General features: G+C 50.7%; 1 protein-coding gene and 1 long non-coding RNA gene across 11 annotated transcripts in view; one reads left to right on the forward strand and one right to left on the reverse strand.

Annotated features, from left to right (window-relative positions):
* The first annotated feature begins 2,791 nt into the window (after window positions 1-2,791).
* On the forward strand, window positions 2,792-23,174 carry LOC102160792 (uncharacterized). Of its 7 annotated transcripts, XR_014833362.1 has the most exons (6): window positions 2,792-2,977; window positions 3,486-3,607; window positions 6,387-6,516; window positions 9,823-10,648; window positions 21,429-21,574; window positions 21,673-23,174. It is a non-coding gene; the product is annotated as an uncharacterized LOC102160792 (long non-coding RNA). The 7 variants fall into 7 exon arrangements; XR_014833364.1 differs by lacking the exon at window positions 9,823-10,648 and having other exon boundaries at window positions 2,792-3,179; XR_014833361.1 differs by lacking the exons at window positions 21,429-21,574; window positions 21,673-23,174 and adding an exon at window positions 14,104-16,195 and having other exon boundaries at window positions 2,792-3,179.
* The window catches only part of ZNF777 (zinc finger protein 777), a 30,735-nt gene continuing 17,410 nt past the window's right edge, over window positions 11,506-24,830 (reverse strand). For all 4 annotated transcript variants that reach the window (XM_003134910.6, XM_085004984.1, XM_021078688.2 and 1 more), the window contains 2 exons: window positions 17,132-17,383; window positions 11,506-12,991 (listed from right to left, as the gene is read on the reverse strand). In XM_003134910.6, coding sequence (XP_003134958.4) covers window positions 11,838-12,991; window positions 17,132-17,383 — 1,406 coding nt within the window. In that variant the 3' untranslated portion in view covers window positions 11,506-11,837. The remainder of the gene's footprint in view (window positions 12,992-17,131; window positions 17,384-24,830) is intronic.

A 24,830-nucleotide genomic window follows, 5' to 3' on the forward strand; every position in this document is an offset into this window, starting at 1 on the left:
AGAGACCCAATGTCGAGACCTTTTGGTCCAAGTCCGGGGCTGTTTCAACACCATACTTCTTCCATCCTTTGTGGGAAAGGTGATCAGAGTTGAGTGGCTGAGGATCTGTAAGAGTTACCGCCTCATCTGCCCTCTCATCCCCGTCGACATTAGGATGTGTGTCAATCTAAGCTAATTGACAATGGCTCAGATATATTCCGTGTTTACTGTGCTGGAGGCATGGCATGTACCTCTTCTCATTTAATCCTCCCTCTGAGGCAGGCATTATTATTATACCTCCAACGAAGCAGCTCAGGTTACCCTCATTTCGCAGATGAAAAAGCAGGGGCTGGAGGAGTTTACCCCCTTTCTTCCTTTCCTCTTTTCTTTTTTCTTTTCTTTCTGTCTTTCTGTCTTTCTTTCTTTTCTTTCTTTCTTTCTTTCTTTTCTTTCTTTCTTTCTTTCTTTCTTTCTTTCTTTCTTTCTTTCTTTCTTTCTTTCTTTCTTTCTTTCTTCCTTTCTTTCTTTCTTTCTTTCTTCCTTTTCTTTCTCTCTCTCTCTCTTTCTTTCTTCCTTTTCTTGCTTTCTCTCTCTCTTTTGGTGTACAAATGAAGGAATATTTTATTTTTACAAAAAAATTTTATTAGAGTATTGGAGGGGTTAACTTTCATTCAGTCGTTCACCAAACATCTAGGAAGCACCCACTGTATAGCAGGTTCTAGTCTGGCACTGAGGGCTCAGCAGTGAACAGGCAAACAAATAAGGTCTGTGTCCTCTTAGAGCTTATATTCTGAGAGGTTAGGGTGACACACAGGAAAACAAACAAATGCACAGAATCATCCCAAGATACTGAAAACACTAGAGGACCTTAGGGCAGGTTGATGTGATGGAAGACCACGGGGGTGAGATGGGGCGTAAGGAAGTGACACTGCAGCTGAAGTCGGAAAGCTAAGAAGCCCCTGCGTAAAAATTTGGATGGAGGGCGCTCCAGGCCATGGGCAGAGTCTGCCAAGGCCCTAAGGTGGGAGCTGGCTTGGCAGGATGGATGGAGGAGCAGGAACAGTGCAAAGGGACACCCAGGACAGAGGTGTGAGCAGAGGTCAGTGACGCGGGGCGGGCAGCGTAGAGAGGGCCTCATGAGTCATGGTCAGAGTGAAGTGTGAGCCTGCACTGAACGCAGGTCTGTCTCCTCCTGTGCCCGGGGGCCACCACCTCGGAGACCTTCCTGATGGGCTCTGCAGTGGACTCGACACAGGCCCTGACCCCTCTAGTCCGTCCTATCGCAACCCTGCCGCTTCCTGCCATCATGGGGGTGCTTTCCAGCAGAGGAGGCACAGGTGAGAGTGACGCTGTGACCCAGGCACTTCTTCAGATGGACTTGTGATGTGTCTTTGGCCCATAAAACAGGGGAAGGTCGCCCCTCATCTTCGGGGTTTGGGAGGCTCCCTGGAGGCAGTAACATTTCCACAACGCCTTCGAAGGAGGGGACGTGAGACAGAGATGGGTGGCCCAGAGGTGCCGGGCAAGGTGGGTGGAGGCTGAGCCAGGAGAGAGGAGAGGCCAGGGCCCTGGAGCTGCAGGTTGTGGGGTGAATAGTGTCCCCTCAAATCCATGTCCTTCCAGGAACCTCAGCGTATGGCGTTATTTGGAAGTAGGGTCATGGCAGATAGTTTAAGATGAGGTCAGTCTGGATTGGGGTGAGTCCTTAATTCACCGTCCTTAGGAGAAGAGATAGAGACCAGAACCATGTTTGGCCCCTTAAACGCCAGGTGATTCTCGGCCCCCACCGATCCGGCCAGAGACCACCTTCCCAGCTGCCCACTCTGCCTGCTGGTACCCGACCCACATCCCACAGAGAACAAGATAAACCGGTGGCCATTCTGGAGACAACAGGCACGGGAGTCTTAACAGCTAAAGAGCCCCAGTTCCCCTTGTGGCTAAGCAGTAACAACCCCACTAGTAACCGTGAGGACGCAGGTTCAATCCCTGGCCCCGCTCAGCGGGCTATGGATCCGGCCTTGCCAGTGAGCTACAGTGTAGGTCGCAGACGCTGGGATCCCATGTTGCTGGGGCTGTGGCGGAGGCGGGCAGCGGCAGCTCGCATTCGACCCCCAGCCTCGGAACTTCCATATGCCGCGGGTGCGGCCCTAAAAAGAAGGGGGAAAAAGCCTCCCCTTTGACAGGGCCATGCCATCTTTTGAAAACAACCAAACGTTTGAGCATGGACGCAGAAACAAACAAGTCCAGCCCATGGACACGGCGCATCTCCAGGCCCGCCTCCGCGTGTGTAAACACATCTGCCACCAGCTCAACCGACGCCAGCTTGAGAACGTGGGTGAATGGAGCGCTGCGCGGAAAGGGGCCGGCTCGCTGCGGCTCGGGTCAATGCCGGCGGCCGCCTGCCCGGTCCCCCGGCTCGCGGGTGTCCTCGTTGCTCCTCTGCGGAGCCGCCCCGCGGCCTCCCCTCCGCACCCACGGCCTCCCAGCCTCCGGATCTGCACAAAGAACGCGCCCCGCGAGGCTCGGGGCACCGGCCAGGCCCGCGGACGACGAATCGGGCAAAGCAGAGCGGCTGCGGCCCCAAAGGGCTGGTCTCGGCGCGCGAGGACGCCTCTGGGCCGCGCGCGAGGCAGGGCCGCCCGGCCGGGAGCCCGGCGCGCCGCAGACGCCGGCTCCGGGGGCAGAGCCGCTTCCCGGCGCGACGGCCGCCCCGCCACCACCGAGAGGCCCCGCGTTCCTAGAGCGGCGCGGCGGCCTCCGGGCTCCCGGCTCCGGCCGGCAGGGGGCAGCACGGCCCGCCGCGGCCCCACGTGGCGCGGGCGCCCCAGCGAGGCCCCGGCCCCGCCGCCGGCCCGCGCGCGCTCGGCCGGCCGCAGGGCGAGCGGAGGGTCTGGCGAGGAGCTAAGCACGTTCAGAGGGCTGACAATTAAGTTTCCGCAATACGTATACATTTATTTAAACGGGAACGTCGGAATCTCTGGAAACGCAGTTTTAAAATGTAAACCTATAGGGGCGTTTGCTTGCTTGCTTGCTTGCTTAAGGCCTGCCTCCGTCTCCGCACAGCGTCGCTTTCAGAGCGCCTGGGAGACGGATGATGTAGGTCCTACTTCCCGGGTCCGAACTGGCGCCCAGATGTTTGAGGGAGTCGATGCCTCAGGAAGAGATGGAGTTGGGAGGCCGGCGAAGGAGGCTGAGGACAGGCACGGCTGTCCCCTGGGAGCCTGGGCGGGCTCTGAGGGTCCCCCGGGAAGCCTTCAAGGGGCTGGGGGCCTGGGACTGGGATAGGGCTCTACCCAGGGGCCCCGACGCCTCCGTGATGTGCCATGTGCTGCTGCTCTAGAGAGCAGGAAGGCGCAGCAGAGCAAGGCGACTTAAAATGAGAGGAAGCGGCGAGGGGCTGCTGTCTTGTGCAGAGAAGTGACAATCAATCGGAGAGCTCAGCCAGCCCGGGAAGGTGGGAGGGCTCTGGATGCCAGGGAGAAGCCAACCGCTCCATCCCCCTGCAGTCTAGCTCTGCTGCCTGCCTGCCTACCTTGGACTCCGTATCCGGGAGCTGGGTGGCCTTCCTTCAAAGGGCAGCGCAGCCCAGAAGGATTTCTGTCATCACCCCAGCCACCCTGCAACTCTGGTAAGAGAATTTGCCTGTGACCTGGGAATTCTACCTAGAATTGGAGCTGAACTATCAGCGGGGATGATAAAATACATTTTCTGTGCATTCTTTAAAAGGTTTGGATTAGCTCTTCCTTCCTCCCTTCCTTCCTTTTATTTTGTCATGCCCGCAGCATGTAGAAGTTCTGGGCCAGGGATCAAACCCAGGCGGCAGCAGTGACCTGAGCCACTGCAGTGACAAGGCCAGATCCTTAACCTGCTGCACCAAAAGGGAACTCGGTGGATTAACTTCAATGAAGAAAATCATCTGCATCCCAACTGCACAGAGATTTGGGGTTTTTTACTCCTGTCTCTTTCCTGCATATTTTTACCTGTGTCTTAATTCCCCGGTCACTGAACAGTTGAGTACCTTACCCAGGCCAGACCCCGGTGCCAGACGCTGAAGCAAGCAGGGAAATGACCTGAAGCCTGCCCTTGAGAGTATCAAACACACATATTGCCCAGGGCCCCGGCCAGGCAGGCCCAGAGCCCAGGAAAGCCTGCAGGAGGAAGAGACCCTCAAAGCCTCCCACAGCCAGATTGTGTGGTCAAGGGTCCTTCGGGGCTGTGATGGTCCCTTGCCTTCACAGTGAAAGTGTTTGTGTAAAAATAACTCCTGGGTTCCTTGCAGGGTTTTTCTGGACATCTGTGCCACAATTTCTTTCTGCCTTCCAGGGATTCCTGGTGAGTGTCAGCTTTGCTAGAATTTCACTGGTGAGTTGCAGGGACTCGCCATGAATATCTGCCTCCCAAGGTAGAGGTTAGAGAATAGAGATGCAGGTACACTCTAAAAGGAAGAAATAAACTTTAGAAATCCTGTGCCCTATCAAAAAAAAGTGGAGAGGGAGTTCCCTTCATAGCGCAGCGGAAACGAATCCCGACTAGGAACCATGAGGTTGCTGGTTTGATCCCTGGTCTTGCTCAGTGGGTTAAGGATCCGGTGTTGCTGTAGCTGTGGTGTAGGCTGGCAGCTGTAGCTCCAAATGGACCCCTAGCCTGGGAACCTCCATAAGCCGTGGGTGTGGCCGTAAAAATTAAAAAAAAAAAGTGGATAAATTAAACATAGGGAGACAGGGAGTTCGGATTGAGACTGGGAAAATCGAGGCAAAGCCTAAGGGTCAGCACGATTGCCCAGGGGTGGAAGGGGGCGTTTGAAGCAGCTTCCTCCTGGTAGACCCCTCAGGGCAGCCCTCAGGGCGGGAAGGGCTGAGCAGGTGGCTTTAGCAGCTACCTCCCCACTCAACCCCAGTCCTCTGGCTCCAATTATTTTACATATTTAGCTTATAAAAATGGTTTTCTTAATTGTTATTTTTTTGAAACTGGTTTTATTTAAACAAGGGATTCTGGGGCTAAAAGCTTGGAAACACTGACAGATGCAGCACAGAAAATTTGGCCGATCATGATACATTTGATGAAAATGTTGTGTCCTGACTCTGAAAGAGATTCTAAAATATAATACTGTAGACTTGGTTTCTACAGAGAGGGATGGACACTTCCAAGCAAAATCCATTTAATTTCACAGGGGGAAAGGTGGTTAAAAGTCCTGGCACTGGGTGGTGGGTGAAGTGAATTTCTCCTGGTACATTTATGGATAAGATTTGATGCCTTCTCTTGGAGAAGAGAAGGAAGTGGCTCATTCAGTTGAGATAAGGTTTCATTCTTTGGACCTCAGACATTCTCCTTGCCATAAGAAAAACAGCCACAACAACATCAACGCTATTTTCATTTGGGGAAGAAGGATTTTAAATTAAATTCTGAAACTCAGTTACATGGCAATAACATACTAAAATGTGAGTTAATCCTTTCTGGTAAAATGAACACCCAAGCATGTTTGTATGCCGTTTAGTCGACGCTTGTTCCAAGACTCCGAAGAGCTGGCACAGATCTGGGCAAGAAAAATGTGTCTATTTCTTCTCAATATGTCTACTGTTTGACTTAAATATCCTAGACATTGTTATTTGGATGTTGACTCTGAAACATTGGAGATTTAATTTTTCTCCCAAATTTATCTCAAAATGTGTCACATACCTTTGGCTTAGAAAGGCGTTGATTAATTCAGGATAAGGTGAAGTGGGAAATGAATAATTTTAGTTGGAATTGAATTGTTCAGGGGGCAGCTATGCAAACCAATTTACTGCCTTTACATCTTGTTATGCTCATGTTACTTTGAGAACCCGCCCTTCCTCCCTGCCTTCTTCCTTGGCCGTGGCGTGCGCAAGTTCCCCAGGCCAGGGATAAAACCGAGCCACAGCAGTGACCCAAGCCTCAGCAAGTGACAACACCCAGATCCTTAACTGCCAGGCCACCAGGGAACTCCTGTTTATTTCATAAAGAGAAGCAGAGAGTTTCCTTCATTGCTAGAGGTGAGACCCCAGAGGCAGCAGGCGTCTGGGATTGGAGTCAGGGGGGAGCAGTCTTATTGGGGAGCAGGTGCATTTTCCTTAGGATAATCTTCTTCAGCCAACTCCTTCTCTGAGTTAAACAAATGGCTTCTTAGGTCACAACATGGAAACAAACGCAGACAGGGAGCTTCTTGCCTTAACAGATAGCCCCTTCCCAAAATCCCTACCAGAGAGTAGGGGCCAGCTTAGCGCCCTGCCTCGATTCTGCCTGGTTAGCTGAGCCAGCCACAGTCCCAGTGCTGCCTGGCTGGGCTGGCCTGTCTGCCAGGTCCAGAACTTACACACAGTGTCCATGAGACAGTCAGAGCTGCAGTTTGACAAAAAGTACTGTTTTGCCTTTTTTTTTTTTCTTTTAAGGGCCCCACAAGGGACAACGTTGGATCCAGGCTGCATCTGTGACCTACACTGCAGCTCAAAGAAACACTGGATCCTTAACCCACTGAGGGAGGCCAGGGATTGAACCCACATCCCCATGGATACTAGTCAGGTTTGTAACCCACTGAGCCACAAGGGAACTCCTGTTGTGCCCTCTTTATTAGGGATCGATGTTGAAGAAATTGGGAGGCAGGCTACAACTGCAATTAACAGCATGTGCTTTGGGTCCCACACACTTATATACTTATATTTAAATTCTGGCTGTGTGACCATGGACTAATTGCTTAACTGCTCTGAACTTCATCTGTAAAGGGGGCTATGAATACCAATTTCACAGGTTGTCAAAAGAGAAAACGAAGTGAAAATCTTTACTTAGCGCAGTGCCTGGAACATGGTAAGACCCAATGAACCGTAGTGATAATTATTATTATCCCTAATAAACTCAAGGTAGGGTTTCTTTTTGGTTTTTTTGGGGGTTTTTTTTGTTGTTGTTGTTGTTCTGCTTTTTAAGGTTGCACCTGCGGCATATGAAGTTTCCCAGGCTAGGGGTTGAATCGGAGCTGTAGCCACAGGCCTACACCACAGCCACAGCAACGCAGGATCCCAGCCGCGTCTGCAACCTACCCCACAGCTCATGGCAACACCGGATCCTTAACCCACTGAGTGAGGCCAGGGATGGAACCTGCATCCTCATGGCTCCTCCTCGGATTTGTTTATTCATTTCTGCTGCGCCACGACGGGAACGCCCCACAAGCGGTGATTTCTGGTGAAAGTTTTCATGTGAGGTCACTCACTGTCAGTAGTACTCAGTTTACTTGAAATTTTTTCTTTTTCTCTTTTCTTCCTCCTTCCTCCCTTCTTCCCTCCCTCGCTCCCTCCCTCCCTTTCATCCTTTCTTTTCTAGCTTGGAAACATTATTTTAGTCTGGAGTTACTTTTGTAGAAAATAGAAATAGAAGAGTTAGATTCTATTATGTTTTAACTAAAAATACTCATTCCAAGAGACCTGACCAGACATGGTAAATGCAGAACGGACTTCCTAAACATTCAAATCTAGAAGTTGCCACGGTGCCTGGGAAGCAGTAAGAGGCTTCAGCGGCTGAAACGCTTTCCAGAAAAAGCTGGAGGAGAGGCCTTGGCCTGACTCACTGTTGCCCTGGCAACAGTAGGGCCTGGAGGCCTCTGTCCCTGATCCCTTAATCTGAGGCGCCGCCACAACATTGCCTGAGGAAAGGTCCCCACAGACACCTGGCTGGTTAAGGCTCCCCATCTGAAAGGAGGGCAGAGAAGATGGTGGTGCGGCTCCCCTGCCCCAAGCGCTGCCGAGGGGTCTCCGTCAGCCTTCCGGACCCCAGAGGCTCAGTCCTGAGAATCAGGCTGCAGCATCCACCAGATTCTAAGTGCTGTCCAGGCAGCGGAGGGTCCCCTGATCCCTTGGTGTTTCTCCATGGAGCCTGGTACAATGCTTTGCACACAGCAGATGCCTAATAAATACCGGCGTCCGGGGGGTGATGGGCATCCCCCAGGGCGCCAGACCCCCGCTGCTCCTGCATGAGCGCCGGCCTGGACCACCCGCTCCTCCCTGAATCCATTTGTCCAGCTGCGAGCACGGGCTCCACGATGCTAAGGCCTTTCTTGCCTCGAGAAATCTTTTTTCTAATTCTCTTACCATGTTCGTGATTTTGGCAAACGTAGGGCACAGATCATGTTCTGCTCAATATATTGTTTCACCTCATTGTGTCTGGTTTTTTGTTTGTTTGTTTGTTTGCTTTGGTCTTTTTAGGGCTGAACCCACAGCATATGGAGGTTCCCAGGCTAGGGGTTGAATCAAAGCTGCAGCCGCCGGCCTACACCCCAGCCACAGCAATGCAGGATCTGAGCCGTGTCTGAGACCTACACCCCAGCTCACGGTAAGGCCGGATCCTCAACCCACTGATCGAGGCCAGGGATTGAACCTGCGTCCTCGTGGATACTAGTCGGAGTCATTTCAGCTCTGCCACAACAGGAACTCCCTCGTTGTGACTTAACGTCTTAAATTCCAAAATCTGAAGGTAAAACAGAATAATTTGAAAGGGGCTCTGACTTCCCTTTTTTCAATAACTATTTGGGTTATTCAGTGAAATGGTCAAACACATGGGCTTTGCAGTCAAGACACCAGAGTTCAAATCTTGGCTCTCCTGTGTGGTTGCTGTGTGACTCTGGGCCAACTTAACTTCTCTGTGCCTCAAGCCCTTCACTATAAAGCGAGCGTAGTGGTGCACACGTCGGAGCTATGGGGTAATGTGTGTAAAGCCTTCAAAAGTAAGTGTTCGATAAAATGGCAATTACTCCTTTCGGGGCACAACTCACTCAGCCAGTGGCAACTGACAACTTCCGCTGAAAGCCTGGCTTTCTAGTTAAGTTGAGGGCAGCGGAGGAAAAGCACTGTGAGAACACTGGGTACCCTCGAAGGCGGGTCTTTCTTACACCGTGCAGAGTCTGGTGTGTGGCTGAAAGATGAATTTAGACCCCTGTCCACTCTGACTGCAAGACCAAGTGTAATTGCCTGGGTGGATTGATGTGAACTTCCTCACACCGAAGGAATTTTCTGCTTCTGGCTGTTGGGGAAATTTCCTTCTCAGAGATTCATTCTTTTAAGATACACCCCTAGCCCAAAACCTACCGAACTTCTGCCTTTACTAAGCGAAGCTGTCATTAGCCATAAGCTAATCATGCATTTAGCAAACTTTTATTTAGATCTTAGGATGTACCAACATCTTTACTGTGTGTGTGTGTGTTTCCACCACACCTACGACATGTGGAAGTTCCCGGGGCCAGGGATTGAACCTGTGCCACAGCAGCAACCTGCGTCGCTGCAGTGAAAACACTGACTCCTTAACCCACTACCCCACAAGGGAACTCCTTTGTTGTGTATTTACTCCATTTGTTAAGAAGCCTCAGAACAATGGGACCTTTCTTGTCCCTGGTTGACAGATGAGGACATGGCTGTTAATCAGCTTGTTCAAGGCCACACAGCTATCATGTTTAAATCCACATCCGTTTGATTCCAGAGTCTATAGCAGCCACCTCTGTGTGGCGTTAGTCTGGGACCACTCCCAGAGACTATGGCAGATGGAAAGTGAGAATCAGGATGGTATCAAGGAAGGGGGACAAAGGGAGGCTGATGAGTTCAGGGCGCTGGGCCCCGAGGAGGAAAGGGGCTGGGAGCCAAGGAAGGAGGGGTTGAGGCCCAGAGGGCCCCAGACAGTCCAGGTCTGCACCGCAGGAGAAGTACCAGGCTCTGATCATACCGAACCCCTTGTAAACCAGATTTCCTAGGACAAGAAAGGCCCACAGGCATGGTCCCCACAGCCCCTCAGTGCCCGGAATGTCCTGGCCACAAAGGAAGGTACCCTCTGAGTTTCACCCGAAACCACCAGGGTCTCCCGCACAGGCCGCGACACTTCGGGCTCCCTCTGGTCCTCACGTTCCACGCCTAGTGAAGGTTTTGAGCAGCAGTGACCTTCCACCAAACGTCTCCCAACACCTCCTCCAGCATCTCTTCGAGGCCCCAGACATCTGGTGTTCAAGAGAGTCATTTCCTCCGTCACGCCTTCAACCTCCAGGCCCCAGCTGCGTGGTCCGCAGGCCCGACCACTGCCCGCGGCCGGTTCTCCCGTGTGTCTGCCTGCAGACCGCTTCCATCCGCATCCGCTGCGGCCTCCTGATACCTGCTGGCCCCTGTCTCTCCCCTGCTCAGCTGTCTTCGGAGGCATCTCCTACAAGATCAAATGCAGACTCCACATGCTCCAAGTCTCCAATCCGAGACTCCTCTGCACCGCAGTCTGCTCCCAGCCAGCCTTCGGGACTGGTTTCTCTCCACAAGCCCCTTCTCCAGCATAGCAGGTCTAATCCAGTCGCCCATCTCTAATTCAGCTGGGCCCACTTTCCACACTTCCGCCTTCGGGAACACCCACAGCTGGAAGGCCTTCCTCTTTTCTCTTCACTGTGGAAGCCTCAGCCCAAGGGACCAGCTCGGATTCCAGCTCCACAGAGAAGCTGTCCTGTGTCTACACCCGTGGCCGGCAGAGTACTTAGCATGCGCTTTGCCCTGAAGTGTTCCCGGCGCACCAATGACAGGATTTGCTCCTGGATCTGACTCCGCTCCCAGGTCAAGGGTGAGACTGGCCTCCTCCGGCTGCCAGCCCTGACATCTTGCCAACTTTCAGGAATTCCAGAGTAAACCAACAAGTCCCATCCTTTCAGGTATGAGCTCCTGAGCCACCACTTCCCCTGGTGCCTTACTTTATGCATCTTTGTAAAGGAGGGGGTTGATGGCCTCTAGGGCCTTTTCAAAGTCCTTAAGGTAGCAACTCTGCCCGCCAGTTCTTTTCTGAAGCCCCTGTAAGTATGTCCTCCCCTCTCAGCAGCTCTGGCTCTCAGGCCAGGCTCTGCCCTCGGTCCAAGTCTGCCCCCCAGATCAGGTGGCCCAGCTGGGCACTCCGCTAGCCTCTGTGAATCATCCCTTCAAATTGCTTCAATTCTCTCAGAGTCGCTGCCACCCCCAGGAGCAGAGCAAGAGTAAATAAATGGCTCTGTGGGCAGCGAAACACACCTGCAGCTTCTCCCTGGAGGGAGACTGGAGGTGAAAGAATACCTGGCGAAGCGCGGGAGCCTTGGTGCATTTAACAAGGGAGTCACTGGGGAGCAAGATCCAAGGAAAACGTCTTCCGACTGGTACCTTTTGTGGATTTCCCCAGGATGGGCACCAGGTCCCCTTCCCTGCGCCACCCTCCACCAGCTGGGGTCCAAGCCAGGTGAGAGGGCTGACCGGCCCGAGAGAAGCGCCCAGCCCCTTCCGAACCTGTCACTCTCCCCGCCTCCGTGCTGAACCCCACTAACCCCGAGGCCGGGCGCGGGGAAGGCCTGCCCCGGCACCGCCACCCTCTAGCGGCTCGTTCCCATCTCCAGCTCGGCAGGTCTGCCTCTCCTTTCGCTCCCTTCGCCACCCCTCACGGGGAAGGACTCCACGGAACCTGTCCACTGAGCCTAGGCACACGTCCCTCGGCCACCTTCTCAACCCCTCCCCTTCAAAAGCAAACAAAAACGGCAAACAGGAAACGCTCTTTTAAAAATTACTCTATTATTATCAAATAGAACCACAGTATCCAAAATGTAATTATAAAGTTCTATCCCCGACTAAGAGGCCCTGCCCCGCCCCTCCGAGCGGCCGGCGGCCAAATCACGCCCCCCGTGCCGATTGGTTTCATCCATTTTATTGTCAAGGAAATGAACAGCCCGAAGGGGTTCCCCGGGTCCGCGCTCCCCCCACCCCCCCGCCCCGGGGCCCCGGGGAAACGCGGCGGCGGCAGGCGACCCGCTCTTAGGACCCCGCGTCCTTGGGAAGAGGAGCGGGGGGGGGGGGGGCCTCACAGCAGAGGGGGACAGGGCGCGCTCACTCGCCCGTGTGGGTCCGCAGGTGGTACTTGAGCGACTGCTTGTAGCGGAAGCACTTGGCGCAGTGCGTGCAGGGGTAGGGCCGCTCGCCCGTGTGCGCGCGCTGGTGCTCCAGCAGGTGGTGCTTCTGCGTGAAGCGCTTGCCGCACTCGGCGCAGTGGTAGGGCCGCTCGCCCGTGTGGATGCGCCGGTGCTCCAGCAGGTGGTGCTTGCGGATGAAGCTCTTGCCGCACTCGGGGCAGGCGTGCGGGCGCTCGCGCGAGTGCACGCGGCAGTGGTTGGTGAGCTTGGACTTCTCGCTGAAGCTCTTCTCGCACTCGGGGCACTTGAAGGGCCGCTCGCCCGTGTGAGTCCGCTGGTGGCGCAGCAGGTGCGACGGGCGGCTGAAGCTCTTGCCGCACAGGCTGCAGATGAAGGAGACCTCGTGCTTGCCCGCGTGCACGCGCTGGTGGATGACCAGGCTGATGTGCAGGCGGAAGCTCTTCTTGCACTCGGGGCACGTGTAGGGCCGTTCGCCCGTGTGCGTGATCTGGTGCTTGGTCAGGCTGGACTTGTGGCTGAAGCTGCTGTCGCACTCGGGGCACTTGTAGGGCTTGGGGCCGCCGCCGCTGCCGGAGCTGGGCGACTTGGGGCGCGGCTTGAGCGCGTGCTTGGGGGCGAAGCCCGGCCCGCGCTCGGGCGACGCGTAGCCGCCGCGGACGCGGTGGATGCGCTGGTGCAGCGTGAGCTGCTGCTTGTGCCGGAAGCTGATCTCGCACTCGGCGCACTCGTAGGGCCCCTCCTTGATGTGGTTGCGCTGGTGGATGATGAGGTTGATCTTCAGCCGGAAGCTCTTGCCGCACTCCATGCAGGTGAAGGGCCGCTCGCCGCGCCGGTTCCGCTGCTGCTGGCTGGCCGCGCCCCGGTTCTCGCCCAGGTGCCGCTCGCCGTGCGACGGGGGCGCCAGCCTCTTCACCGCCGGGTTCCCCAGCTGCAGCGGCGGGGGGCTCTCCTCGCCCTCGGGGGACAGCTCCCCCGGCAGCGGTGTGGGGTACATGCTGGCCTCGTACCGCCCGGACAGCTGCCCGAGGGACTGCAGGTGCTGCGGCAACTCGTCCTCCTCCTCCTCTTCCTCCTCCTCCTCCTGCTCCTCGGTTTTGATCACGATCCCCTCTGCTCCGGGGACAGAGAGGGAGAGAGACAAAGGCGGCGTTAGCTGCAGCCTGGTGCCCCTGACCTGGGTCTAGGTAAGCCCGGCTTCACCCTCACCCACGGACGCCGCGTGTGTGCGTGTACCGTGGCCTTCGGGGACTAAGTGCCCCTTTTGGCGCCCTGCGGCCAGACCCCGGCGGGCCACCGAGGGTGGTTCAGGAATGAGCCCGGGGCCTCTCTTGGAATTTATGCGGAGGAAACAGGGCCCACCGCTTCCCAGTGACGGAGGCTGGCGCTGCGCGTGCCCATGCCCCCACCTGCTCGCCAGCAGGCGGCAGCAGGAAAGGAGGCCCCGCGCGCAGAACCCTCCCGGCCGCACCCGGACCCAGGGAGGCTGAGGCTGGCACACTCGTGGACCCACCCGTTATCCAAGCCCATCAACACCTCTTTTTCTTAATTCGCGCCCCTTGAGGGCTGGGTTTCTACCCCCTGATCTATCAAAAGGGTCTCGACGCATCCAGTTCCCGACCTCCTTCCCCCCTGCGGCCTCCTCCTCCCGGACTCTGCGCAGCCTCCCTGCTCTGCTTGCCTGACGCACCCGGGATTCCTCCTGAGGTGCCTCTCCTCCCCCTCCTCGGGCACACTTGCCCTCTTCCGTGTCTCCAAATTCTGCCCGTTACTTAACACCCAGATCCAATCCTGTCTTTTTCTGGAAACCTTCCTGGACCAGCCCAACCTGCACCCCTCACCCACAGTGGCACTGGCGCGCCTCCCCAGGACGTAGGAACGCGGCCTTTTCCCGCAGCACCTCACCTGCACAGGTGGATGACTCACCTGTACAGTCAGACTCCACCAGCCCGACCCCAGGCTGGGGTTTCCTCTGTTTTCCCACAATCTCTGGTGTGCAGCGCCCCAGACATGGTATTTCACCAACACCCCAATGATGCATGCCCTCCCGCTCCCAGGCCCTGGCCCTCTTGCTTGGCCCTAAGATGCCACTTAGCTCTTCTACAGTGTCCCTCAAGGATGTAAGTCTGAGAGAAAAGAAGAGGCCGCCAACACCTGTTGGAATTTTCGCAAGTGCCCCGTACCTGGCGTTCCCTAAACACTTAATGGGCGTGCTCTCTTTTTAGTCATTGACTTTGTGTCACCGGAGAAAGTCCTTCCCTGCTGAGTCCACCTGAGATGGAAGAAGCAATGAGTCTGCAGGTGCGGACTTCGTAAAAGCAAACCCGTGGGAACTTTCTCAAAGCACGTCACACCTCTTCTCTCTCATAGTCACAGTATCTGATTCTAGGAGAAGTCAAGCAAGAATTCTCCCCATTTCACAGACGTGGAGCCTCCGCGCCTGAGGGTATCAAGTAATGTATCCAAGTCCAGTAAATACTTGGAAGACCGTTTCAGAATGTGGAATTTCGGGACCAGCTAGTCTGTCCCCTCAACTGCCAGGGAAGCAGCAGCTGGCAGTCTTGGTGGCCTGGCCAGGGTCTTGTAAGTTTGTCAGTGACCACTAGGCCACAGCTAGTCCTGGCACGCAGTGAGTGTGTTAAAATTAGCACACAGGTGTGCTCAGGCCTCTCGTCATAAGACAATGCTGCCTGGGTACCGGGGGCCTCCTGGGAACACGAAGTTTAAAAGATGAGGAAGGAAGAAGCAGCTTCATAGGTTGGTAACTCGTTGCCCTGGTGTTGATCCTGAAAGTAAGGTTGTTTATGAAAGGCAGAGGGAAAATATGGGCCTTGGAAGATATAAGCCTTCCTGGAGGATCCAAGTTTGTTTGCTTGTTTTGTTGTTGTTTCAATGAAATAAGAAATGAAACAGCTGGCCCTAAAATTCAGGTCTCAAAATCCCACAGAGACCCTCAGAATATTGCTAAATGGTACTAACAGAATTACTGGTGTGTTCAGAGGGCATCTGGAATTCCCGTCATGATGCTCGAATTCAACACACACAATTCACCTGTGTCTTTCGCTATTCTCAAAGGAAAGACACGGCATATATTAAAAAAGATTTCCTGAATGTCATCTCGAATATATTTAAAAATGAGGTAAATAAGCCACATCTTTTGTCCATGATATTTTATTATGTGCAAAAAGGCAAACTGCTATGGAGTTCCCATCGTGGCTCAGTGGTTAACAAATCCAACTAGGAACCATGAGGTTGCGGGTTCGATCCCTGGCCTTGCTCAGTGGGTTAGGGATCCGGCGTTGCTGTGAGCTGTGGCGTTGGTTGCAGACGCAACTCGGATCCCCGAGTTGCTGTGGCTCTGGCGTCAGCTGGTGCCTACAGCTCCGATTAGACTCCTAGCCTGGGAACCTCCATGTGCCACGGGAGCAGCCCAAGAAATGGCAAAAAGACAAAAAAAAAAAAAAAAAAAAAAGGCAAACTGCAAAGGAATAAAATAAGGTGAAAAATACTTTAAAAACCATTGAAACAATACTTTTAAAAGCCTAAATCAAAATGCATGTGGCAATAACAAGTGCTGGAGGGGTTGTGGAGAAAAGGGAACCCTCCTGCACTGTTGGTGGGAATGTAAACTGGCACAGCCACTATGGAGAACAGTTTGGAGATAGTTTAGAAATCTATACATAGAACTTCCATATGACCCCGCAATCCCACTCTTGGGCATACATCCGGACAAAACTCCACTTAAAAGAGACACATGCACCCGCATGTTTCATTGCAGCACTATTCACAATAGCCAGGACATGGAAACAACCTAAATGTCCATCAACAGATGATTGGATTCGGAAGATGTGGTATATATACACAATGGAATACTACTCAGCCATAAAAAAGAATGACATAATGCCATTTGCAGCAACACGGATGGAACTAGAGACTCTCGTACTGAGTGAAATGAGTCAGAAAGACAAAGACAAGTACCATATGATATCACTTATAACTGGAATCTAATATCCAGCACAAATGAACATCTCCTCAGAAAAGAAAATCATGGACTTGGAAAATAGACTTGTGGCTGCCCAGGGGGAGAGGGAGGGAGTGGGAAGGATTGGGAGCTTGGGGTTATCGGATACAACTTGGAATGGATTTACATATGGAGATCCTGCTGAGTAGCATCGAGAAGTATGTCTGGATACTTATATTCAACAGAACAAAGGGTGGGAAAAAAAGTGTACACATGTAAGAGGAACTTGGTCCCCATGCTGTACAATGGGGAAAAAAAGTAAATAAATAAATAAAAATAAAAATATCCAAAAAAAACCGCATGTGGTCACGTTTCTGAGTATAGATGATATATTAATTAATACGATGGCAAGGGACTCTTTTGCACATAAACAAAACATCCAGACAAAAACCAAAACCCAAGTGAGTTCTACCAAATTTTCTACCAAATTACCTAATTCCTATTTTCCATATTATTTTTAGGCTATAGAAAAAAACAAACAAAAAAAGAGCAAAAGCTTCTGAGTTCACTTGATAAGTCCAGTGTAATCTTAATGATTTTTCAAGAAAAATTCAGGTCCATTTCATTTATGAATGTGGTTGTAAAATTCCTGTATAAAATAGCAGCTAAGTCTAGGAGTGTATTTAAAAAATACTCCATACCCAGATAGGGCTCTTCTCAGGCCTGCCAGGCCAGTTCAGCAGTGGTGAACTCACCACCCAAGGTGTCCTGGCAGCACTGTGAGCCCCCTCCTTACGGCTTCCCTCACGCTCACACAGAGCAAGAGTGTGCAGAATGGTGACCCTGAGGTCTTAGGATTAAACAGAAAGGACGCCCAGATTCTACCAGAAGAAGGCAGCACAGTCTCAGCCATGGACAGAGCTGTGCCACCCAAGGGTAGCAATGGTCAAGTCACCGGAGGCTTCTCGTGTGACCAGGGGATGATCAAGACAGGAGACGGAAGCTCTAGCCTTGCCACTACCATGTGAGGCCAATCTATCTGACCTCCTCTGCCTGCAGAGGGAGGGGTGGAGAGACGATCTCTCTCTGTGTCCTCCTCTGACCTGGCCTCTGGCTGTGATGCCATCTTTCCTTCTAAATCTCACAGCAGGGACCCTGTACCTAAGGCCACGTTTGGGGTTGTGTCACACCTGTTGACCCATCGACGTCAAACCACCTCTCTGAAGGAGACCTCAGCTGCCCCACAGGCACGGTCCCCTTCGGGCCTAATGGCACTGGCTCCCCCAACTCACCAGCACAGTTTCTCTGCTGCACCAGCATCTGCTTGAGCTCGCTGAAGGCGTTGGAGCCCTCCGTGGACTCCTCCAGCGCCGTGTCCCGCTCCTGCATGTCCAGGTCCGGCTGCTCGCCACACGGGTCCCCCAGCTCTGAGTCCTGGAAGCCGTGCTCCTCCACCTGTCCCATCAGGGGCTCTGGTGTCTCCAAACTCTCTGAGCCTTCATCGTTGGTCTGCACCTCGATCTTAATCACGATCCCGTCATGGGCTGGGGTGGGGGAAGGGGGGAGACAAAAGAATCCAGAATATGTTCATTCCACCTGCTCAGGTTTTTGCAGCCCTAGAATTTATAGTTCAAAATTTTTTATTTTAGAGGCCCTGAAGACATATCCTAAGCTGGCGGTGAGTAAGCAGAATTTTCTGGACATTGTATAAAGAGGGGTGAAGTTAAAATGGAGGGCGTTTGTTTCCATGACCCCTACAATTTAAAAAGGATACAGTCAGGGTTCCTTTTAAAAAGAGATGCTAACTGCCTTCCCCAGGTTAGGACAGGCACAGCCAATGGTTTCTCTCTCCCTCAATCATGTTGAATAAAGGAAAACGCTAATCGGGGAGTTTCCCTCTGGCCAGCGAGTTAAGGATCCTGTGTCTTCACTGCAGCTGCTGGAATCACTACTATGGCACAGGATCCCTGGTCGCAGAACTGAGGGAGGGACGGAGGGAAGGAAGGAGAGAAGGGGGTAGGGAGGGAGCAAGGGAGGAAGCCATAGCAGTGACCCCAGCGGCTGCTGGGAAAACGAAGGAAGGAAAGAAGGAAAGACGGGAGGGAGGGAGAGAAGGAGGGAAAGAAAGGCAGAAAAGGCTGGCTGTCGTCACTGCAGTCCCCGCCAGGAGTCCTACATCCACAGACCAGAGGCCCCGTGCCCCCGCAGCCCACATGTGCAGGCCCCCAAACACACGCAGTATGGGCTGTAGGGTTTGTTTTTAGTTCCACAGCTCCGATTACATCCATGGCCCTGACATTTTTGAAACTGCCTGTACGTCTGCAGGTTAATTGCAAATGTCCTCACTTTACAGAACTGGGATTAGAGCACACATTTCTGTTTTTCAGGGCAGTATTTCTTCCCTCTTCGCTTGCCTCCCCATCCCTCCCGCCCCAGCTGACCCGCGGGACCCTCCCAGGTCCCTCCCGTGGCTGCCCGGCCCTCTTCCCTCTGCTCGGGCCCTCTTCCCTCTGCTCGCCGAGCAGTCTTCACAGCCGCTTTCCATTTATGCCTTTATTCTCTGGCTGCTATTACTTAAAAACATGAAATTGCCTTAGACATAGTCCTTTGTGTTCTTCTTCTCGCTCCAACGGCCTGGAGAAACCCCTTCGCACCGATTTCCATAGGCTGACGCCCTGCTTTCACAGGCTGCGTGTGGCCCCCGGGAGGACAACACAGCGATGGCATCAACCACGTCCTTATCGGGAACGTTCACTCTCCGTGCCCAGCCTCTTGCCAAGACGAACAATGCTGCCATAAACAGTTGTTGATTTATGTCTCTCACCCTAAAATTGTGCCTTTATTGTTATGAGAGCCCCAGGAGTGGGACTGCAGGGTCAAAAATTAAAATGTTTTAAATTCTGATAGATCATCAGACTGTTTTTCAACAAGGCTTCAATAATTCATATTTCCAGCAGCCCTGCATAAGAACAGCCTTCCCCATGTCCCTGCCAGCAACAGACAGCACTGCTCTTTTTAATTTTCCTCAGTTGGGTTCAAAGGGATAACTTGCTAATACTTTTTTTTTTTCAGTCTTTTTTAGGGCTGCACCTGTGGCATATGGAAGTTCCTGGGCTAGTGGTTGAATCGGAGCTGTCGCTGCTGGTCTACACCACAGCCACAGCAACACCAGATCTGAGCCACATCTTCGACCTACACCACAGCTCACAGCAACGCCAGATCCTTAACCCACTGGGGGAGGCCAGGACTGAAACTGAATCTTCATGGATACTAGTCGGGTTCTTAACCCACTGAGCCACAGTGGGAATGCCAACTTACTGATACTTTAATTCTGCTTCCCTGAGTAGGGTAATCTGATTGTTATTTCTTTCCTGGCCTTCTGGAGTTGATTCTGTGTGAACTGTGTTCTGTTGTCAGTGGGTCAGAGTCCTTTGATTCTGCTATTAAAGATAACCCGTTTTCTCTTACTGGCATTTCAAATTTCCCCCCAAATCTATCATTTGTCTTTGCCTGTGTGTTACCTTTTTATCATATAACTTTCTTAAAGCTTTCACCTTATCAAACATGTCCTTCTTTCTTTTTATGGCTTCTGGGTTTTCTGTCTTAGTTTAAGAGGGTCTCCTCTGGTCCTGGATGGTTCCTCTGGCCACCTGGATTTTATTCCCAGGTTTTTATTGTTTAATTTTGTACATTTAGCTCTTTACTCCACCTGAAATCGCTTTTCATGTTGTGTATCGTGTCAGTGGGGGTTCAGCTTTATTTTCTCGCCTATGGTCAGAGCTGTACCAGCAACACCCCCCTTTACAGGTCCACGACCACCTTGTGAATAAGGAAGTTATAGACATATAATGGGTAAACATATTCTTTCTTTGAACATTGCTTCAGTAGCTATTTGTTAAGCACCAGCCTGTGCCATGCAGTATTCGAATGGCCTGCGGTACATCAGGGAACAAAACAGAGCCCCCGGCCCAACCGCATCTCCCATAAGGCAATAAACATAATTGATAAATTACATGGTATGTTAGCAGGTGAGAAATGCTGTGGGAAAAAGGAATGAGGAACCCAGGGTACAAAGCCACGTGGCATGCCCAAAGTGGGCCACATGGCCCAGAAAGCAGACCGATGGCTCATGCTAGCAACTGATGCCACATGACCCAACACTGGGTTCTTTCTGGAAATCCTTTACTTCCTCTCTGATCAGCCAGTCGATCCGGGCTGCTGGCGAGTGGACGGCCTTTAAGCAGGCTGTGCTCCCCGAAGCCCTCCAAGTAGGCCCGGCTGACTTTCCCTCGGGCGAGTCTCCAAAGACGCCTCCATCCTATTCTCTGTCTCGCACACCCACCCGGGCTTCCTCCTGCTGCAGCTGGATGCAACCCCTGTGCCCCTCCTCGCCCTCTCTCTCCGGCATCCTCTGCTGGTTCCCTCAGCCCTGCTCGGGTTTCTCCCTGCAATTCTGCTCGGTTGGTTGTGCCCCACTTCTTCTTGGCTCTGTACTAGATCCCCGACTGCTATGACACCAGCACCAGAAAAAAATCTTCCCTGACTTCATAAACTCCTGAAAATATCTTGCTTGCCTCATCCCTCCCCCCCCAATTTTTTTAAAGCATGTATACCCCTTTGCGCCTTTTTGGATAAATACATAAACTGCTTCAGTAACTGCAAAAGATGTAATTTCTGGAGTATTGCAAATATTGATATTTTAAAATAAACTCTTTCGTCACCATTTAATGTCGCCAATGGAACTTAAATACTCTGGCAGTTTTAAACCCACCATATTATTCACTTAAAAAATACACGAACAAGTTCTTCTTTGATGCCTGAAGTTTTAATATCATTCCTTTTCACCATGAACTTCTATTTCCATTCCCACAGAATTCTACCCCAATAGAACGTATTTTTTATGCTTAGATGCTTTTTACCCATCACCTCGTCTAATGCTCTGCCACAGAAATGCGTATGCAAATTGAAAGATTAATTTTGCTTTCATTTCTAATAACCACAGGGCTCTAAGCGCTATTTTTTTTTGCCTGGCTTAAGTCGTCCTCAGTCGTTATTATTGTGGAATGCAAAATAATGATTCAAAGTAGGAAACAAAAAAAACCTGTTGGAAATGTATCTCTTACAAGGATGGATAGGGACTTTTTTCCCAATTAGTTCACTTATCTGAAAATGAATATTGTTACTGCTTGAATGAGACTTCGGAATAAAATCCATTCCTATTTTTCGTTTTTATAAATGTAAGCGTTGGGAAAGCTCATTTACATAGATCTGTAGATGGGCTGGCAGGAGCTTTGTTAGAGAATCATCAGTTCATTCTTTGAACTTCTGAATTATAACACTGCCAAAGCACATGCTTAACGTATCATCAAAAATTGTTTTTAATGACCTATTTATTAGCTGACAACTTAATTTGGTCTCTTTTGATTTGTTGAAAGCTAAGTACTGCAAATGATCTAACCTGCAGAAGAATTCACCATCCAGGGCCCAGAGCACTGCGCTTCTGGTCCGGTTCCCCGATGGTCTTTGTTCGTTTGCTTTGTTCTTATTTATTTATTTATTTATTTATGTTTTTGTCTTTGGTCCTTTTAGGGCCACACCCACGGCCTGTGGAGGTCTAATCGGAGCTATGGAGCTACAGCTGCCAGCCTACACCAGAGCCACAGCAATGCCAGATCCGAGCCACATCTGCGGCCTACACCACAGTTCCCAGCAACGCTGGATCCTTAACCCACTGAGTAAGGCCAGGGATTGAACCCGAAACCTCACGGTTTCTAGTCAGATTCATTTCTGCTGCGCCACGATGGGAACTCCATGGACGGTCTCTTTGTTTCAGGACCCAGAAGTTCTTTATACATCAGAGACGCCCTCCAGAACAAGGCGGAGTGGGCAGGAGGAGCCTGTGCTTTTTTTCCCAGCAGCCAGAGACAAGGACCAGCTCTACAGGGCCCTTGCGTGTCCTTCACCCTCGATGATGCGCTTTAGGAAGGAGAACAGATGGGGCAAGTACCTACAAAGCCACCTGTGTTGTGTCCCCTTGGAAAGTCTCTGGTACCCGGAGGCATGGGTCCTCCAGCCCGAAGACCACTGCTTTCTCACCCCTGGCATCTCATTCTTTCCCCCCATTTGCTAGAGAGCAGGGAAGCTGGTGTTTCCCCCTCACCCCTGAAAGTGCTTTCCGCCCCAAACAACTTTTGAAAGAGTACTGACGAGCAGACTGCATTCAGAAGCAGCAACTTGTTCTCCCATTAAAAAATATGAATCGAAGACACAGACATTGTGGGAACACAGTTTATGACTAAAGGTAGCATTTCGATCAGTGGGAAAATGTTTGGGTAAATGAAGTGGAGACAACTGGCTTCCCGACCAGAAAACAGAAAACCAAAAAACTCTCTTCAGGAAGTTCCCATGTGGTACAGTGGGTTAAGGATCCAGTGTTGCTGCAGCTGTGTGGTGCAGGTTGCAACTACAGCATGGGTTCGATTCCTGGCCCAGGAACTTCCAAATGCCGCTCTGGCACAGTAAAACAACAACAAAACCTGAAAACAAAAAACTATCTTCACATATCTCGCCTCAAAATAAATTACTGATGAATCAAAACTTTAGACACCCTAATACTATGGCAGTCATCACTCTGCAATATCTAAGTGTGTCAAGTCCACCTGCTGCACACCTTCAGTTTAATGTTATGTGTCAATGGTACCTCAATAAAGTTGAAAAAGAAAAAAAAACTTTAGATATAAATAATGAAATCATACTAGAATTAGAAAAAAGAGCATAGCTTTTTTCCCTTTCTTTCTCTCTTTCCTTTTTTTTTTTTTTGATTGCACTGTGGTATGTGGAAGTTCCCGGTCAGGGACTGAACCTGTGCCACTGCAGTGACAACACCGGATCCTTACCTGCTGCACCACAGAGAACTCTCTCTCTCTCTCTTTTTTTTTTTTTTTGGTCTTTTTAGGGCTGCACCTGCAGCATATGAAGGTTCTCAGGCTAGGGGTCTCATCGGAGCTGCAGCTGCCAGCCACAGCCACAGCCACGCCAGATCCGAGTTGTGTCTGTGACCTACACCATGGCTCATGGCAATGCCGGATCCTTGACCCACTGAGCGAGGCCAGGGATCAAACCCGCAACTTCATGGATTCGTTTCTGCTGCACCACAATGGGAACTCCAAGAACTCTTCCTTTTTTTTTTTAAACAATTTTGAGCTGAGAAAATTTTTTGCAAAAGAATTTTTATAGCTTTGCCTTGACACTGTTTGGTGATAAGAAACATTTGTGATTGGTTTTTAATTTCTGTAATCATGTTTCTTCATAAAAACTCTTCTGAGATGTGAAAAACCTATCCTACAAATTGTTTTCAAATGGATTCAATGTTTGTGCACATGACATTTAATAATTCATGAAACTGATACAATGTGATAGTGACAGACACTTAAACATTTAATTATGCACATCTTGTAATCTTGCTCCTGTTTTCTGGAGCAAAAATGCCTTATTTCATTTTTCAAATATTTTTATAGGTTTTTGAAAAGCTTATAGGTCCAAGGCCTGTGATCATAATGTTTACGAATAAAACAGGCCAAGTAAATATTTCTACACTCGGTATGAAGCCCACCCACCAAAAAGAAAATTTCTAGTAAATTTAAATACATGGACACTTAAAATTAATAAATTCGAACACATAAAAAATTTAAAACAGCTATAGCAGATACACACAAAAGTAGACCATTAACTCACAAACACATTTCCACATGTAAGACAGCCAAGAGCTAACATCCTTAATTGTTAAAAAATAATTCATAAAATAAGACATAACGGTGACCAATAAAAATATAAAAATATCCTCAACATCACTCTTAAAGAGGTTGCCTAAAAATGTCAAAATGTTGAATTTTCAGCCCATCGTTTGGCAAATAATAAAAAGATAAGTAGGAATTCCCATCCTGGCTCAGTGGTTAATGAACCCGACTAGTATCCATGAGGACACGGGTTCGATCCCTGGCCGTGCTCAGTGGGTTAAGGATCTGGCATTGCCGTGAGCTGTGGCGTGGGTCGCAGATATGGCTCGGATCCAGAGTGGCTGTGGCTGTGGTGCAGGCCGGCTGCTGTAGCTCTGATTCAACCCCCAGCCTGGGAACCTCCATATGTAGTGGGTGCAGCCCTAAAAAGACCAAAAAAAAAAAAAAAAAAAAAAAAAAAAAGATAAGTCATACCTACTGTTGGCATGGGTGTGTGGAAACAGTCTCATGCATAGATGCAGGTGTGTAAATTGTGCACAATTGTTTTGAAGGGTATTTCCTAACATCGATTAGGTTTTTAAATGGGTACATCCTTTGACCCAGAAAGTCTGCTTCTAAATCAGTTTCAGACAAGTGCACAAAGATTTACTTACTAAGGATCTTTAACGAAGCACTGAACTCTGTAAGCACCCGGAATGTACATCAATGGGAGTTTATTTAAATAAGGTATGCAATCAGTATACAGAATACTAGCACATAGCCTGCTCTCTTAAAAGAAGAGACTTATATGTTCTGACTGTAAAGATGCCAAAGATATACTACTGGAAAAAGCAAGTTGCTCAACAACGTACTCCTATATAGTTTGAAATTTTTTAACAGGGAGAAAGCATTTAAGTATTACATAATTACGGCTGTGTGAGTGCGTTACTACATGTCTGCAAAATGGAAGGAATAAATCGTGGACTCTTGAGGGAATTATGTGGGACGTCCACTCTCTCTGCATTTTTTCTTTCTCTTTTGACCGCACTTGCAGCATGTGGCAGTTCCAGGGCCAGGGATGGAACGCACGCCACAGCAGTGACCCGCACCACTGTAGCAACAACACTGGATCCTTAACCCTCTGTGCCACTGGGGAACTCCTGCATTTTTTCTTTTTGCATTATGTTGATGAAACTTCGCTGTTTCATTGGAAGGTAAAAATCAACATTACAACATTTACTTTTTCTACCAGCTCAAAGCAAAGGGATGATGGCCG

Source organism: Sus scrofa, chromosome 18, assembly GCF_054392235.1.
Source record: "Sus scrofa isolate SSC_HxYL_T2T_F1_AM1 chromosome 18, Sscrofa_HxYL_maternal_Yorkshire_Landrace_v2.0, whole genome shotgun sequence".
NCBI lineage: Eukaryota > Metazoa > Chordata > Mammalia > Artiodactyla > Suidae > Sus > Sus scrofa.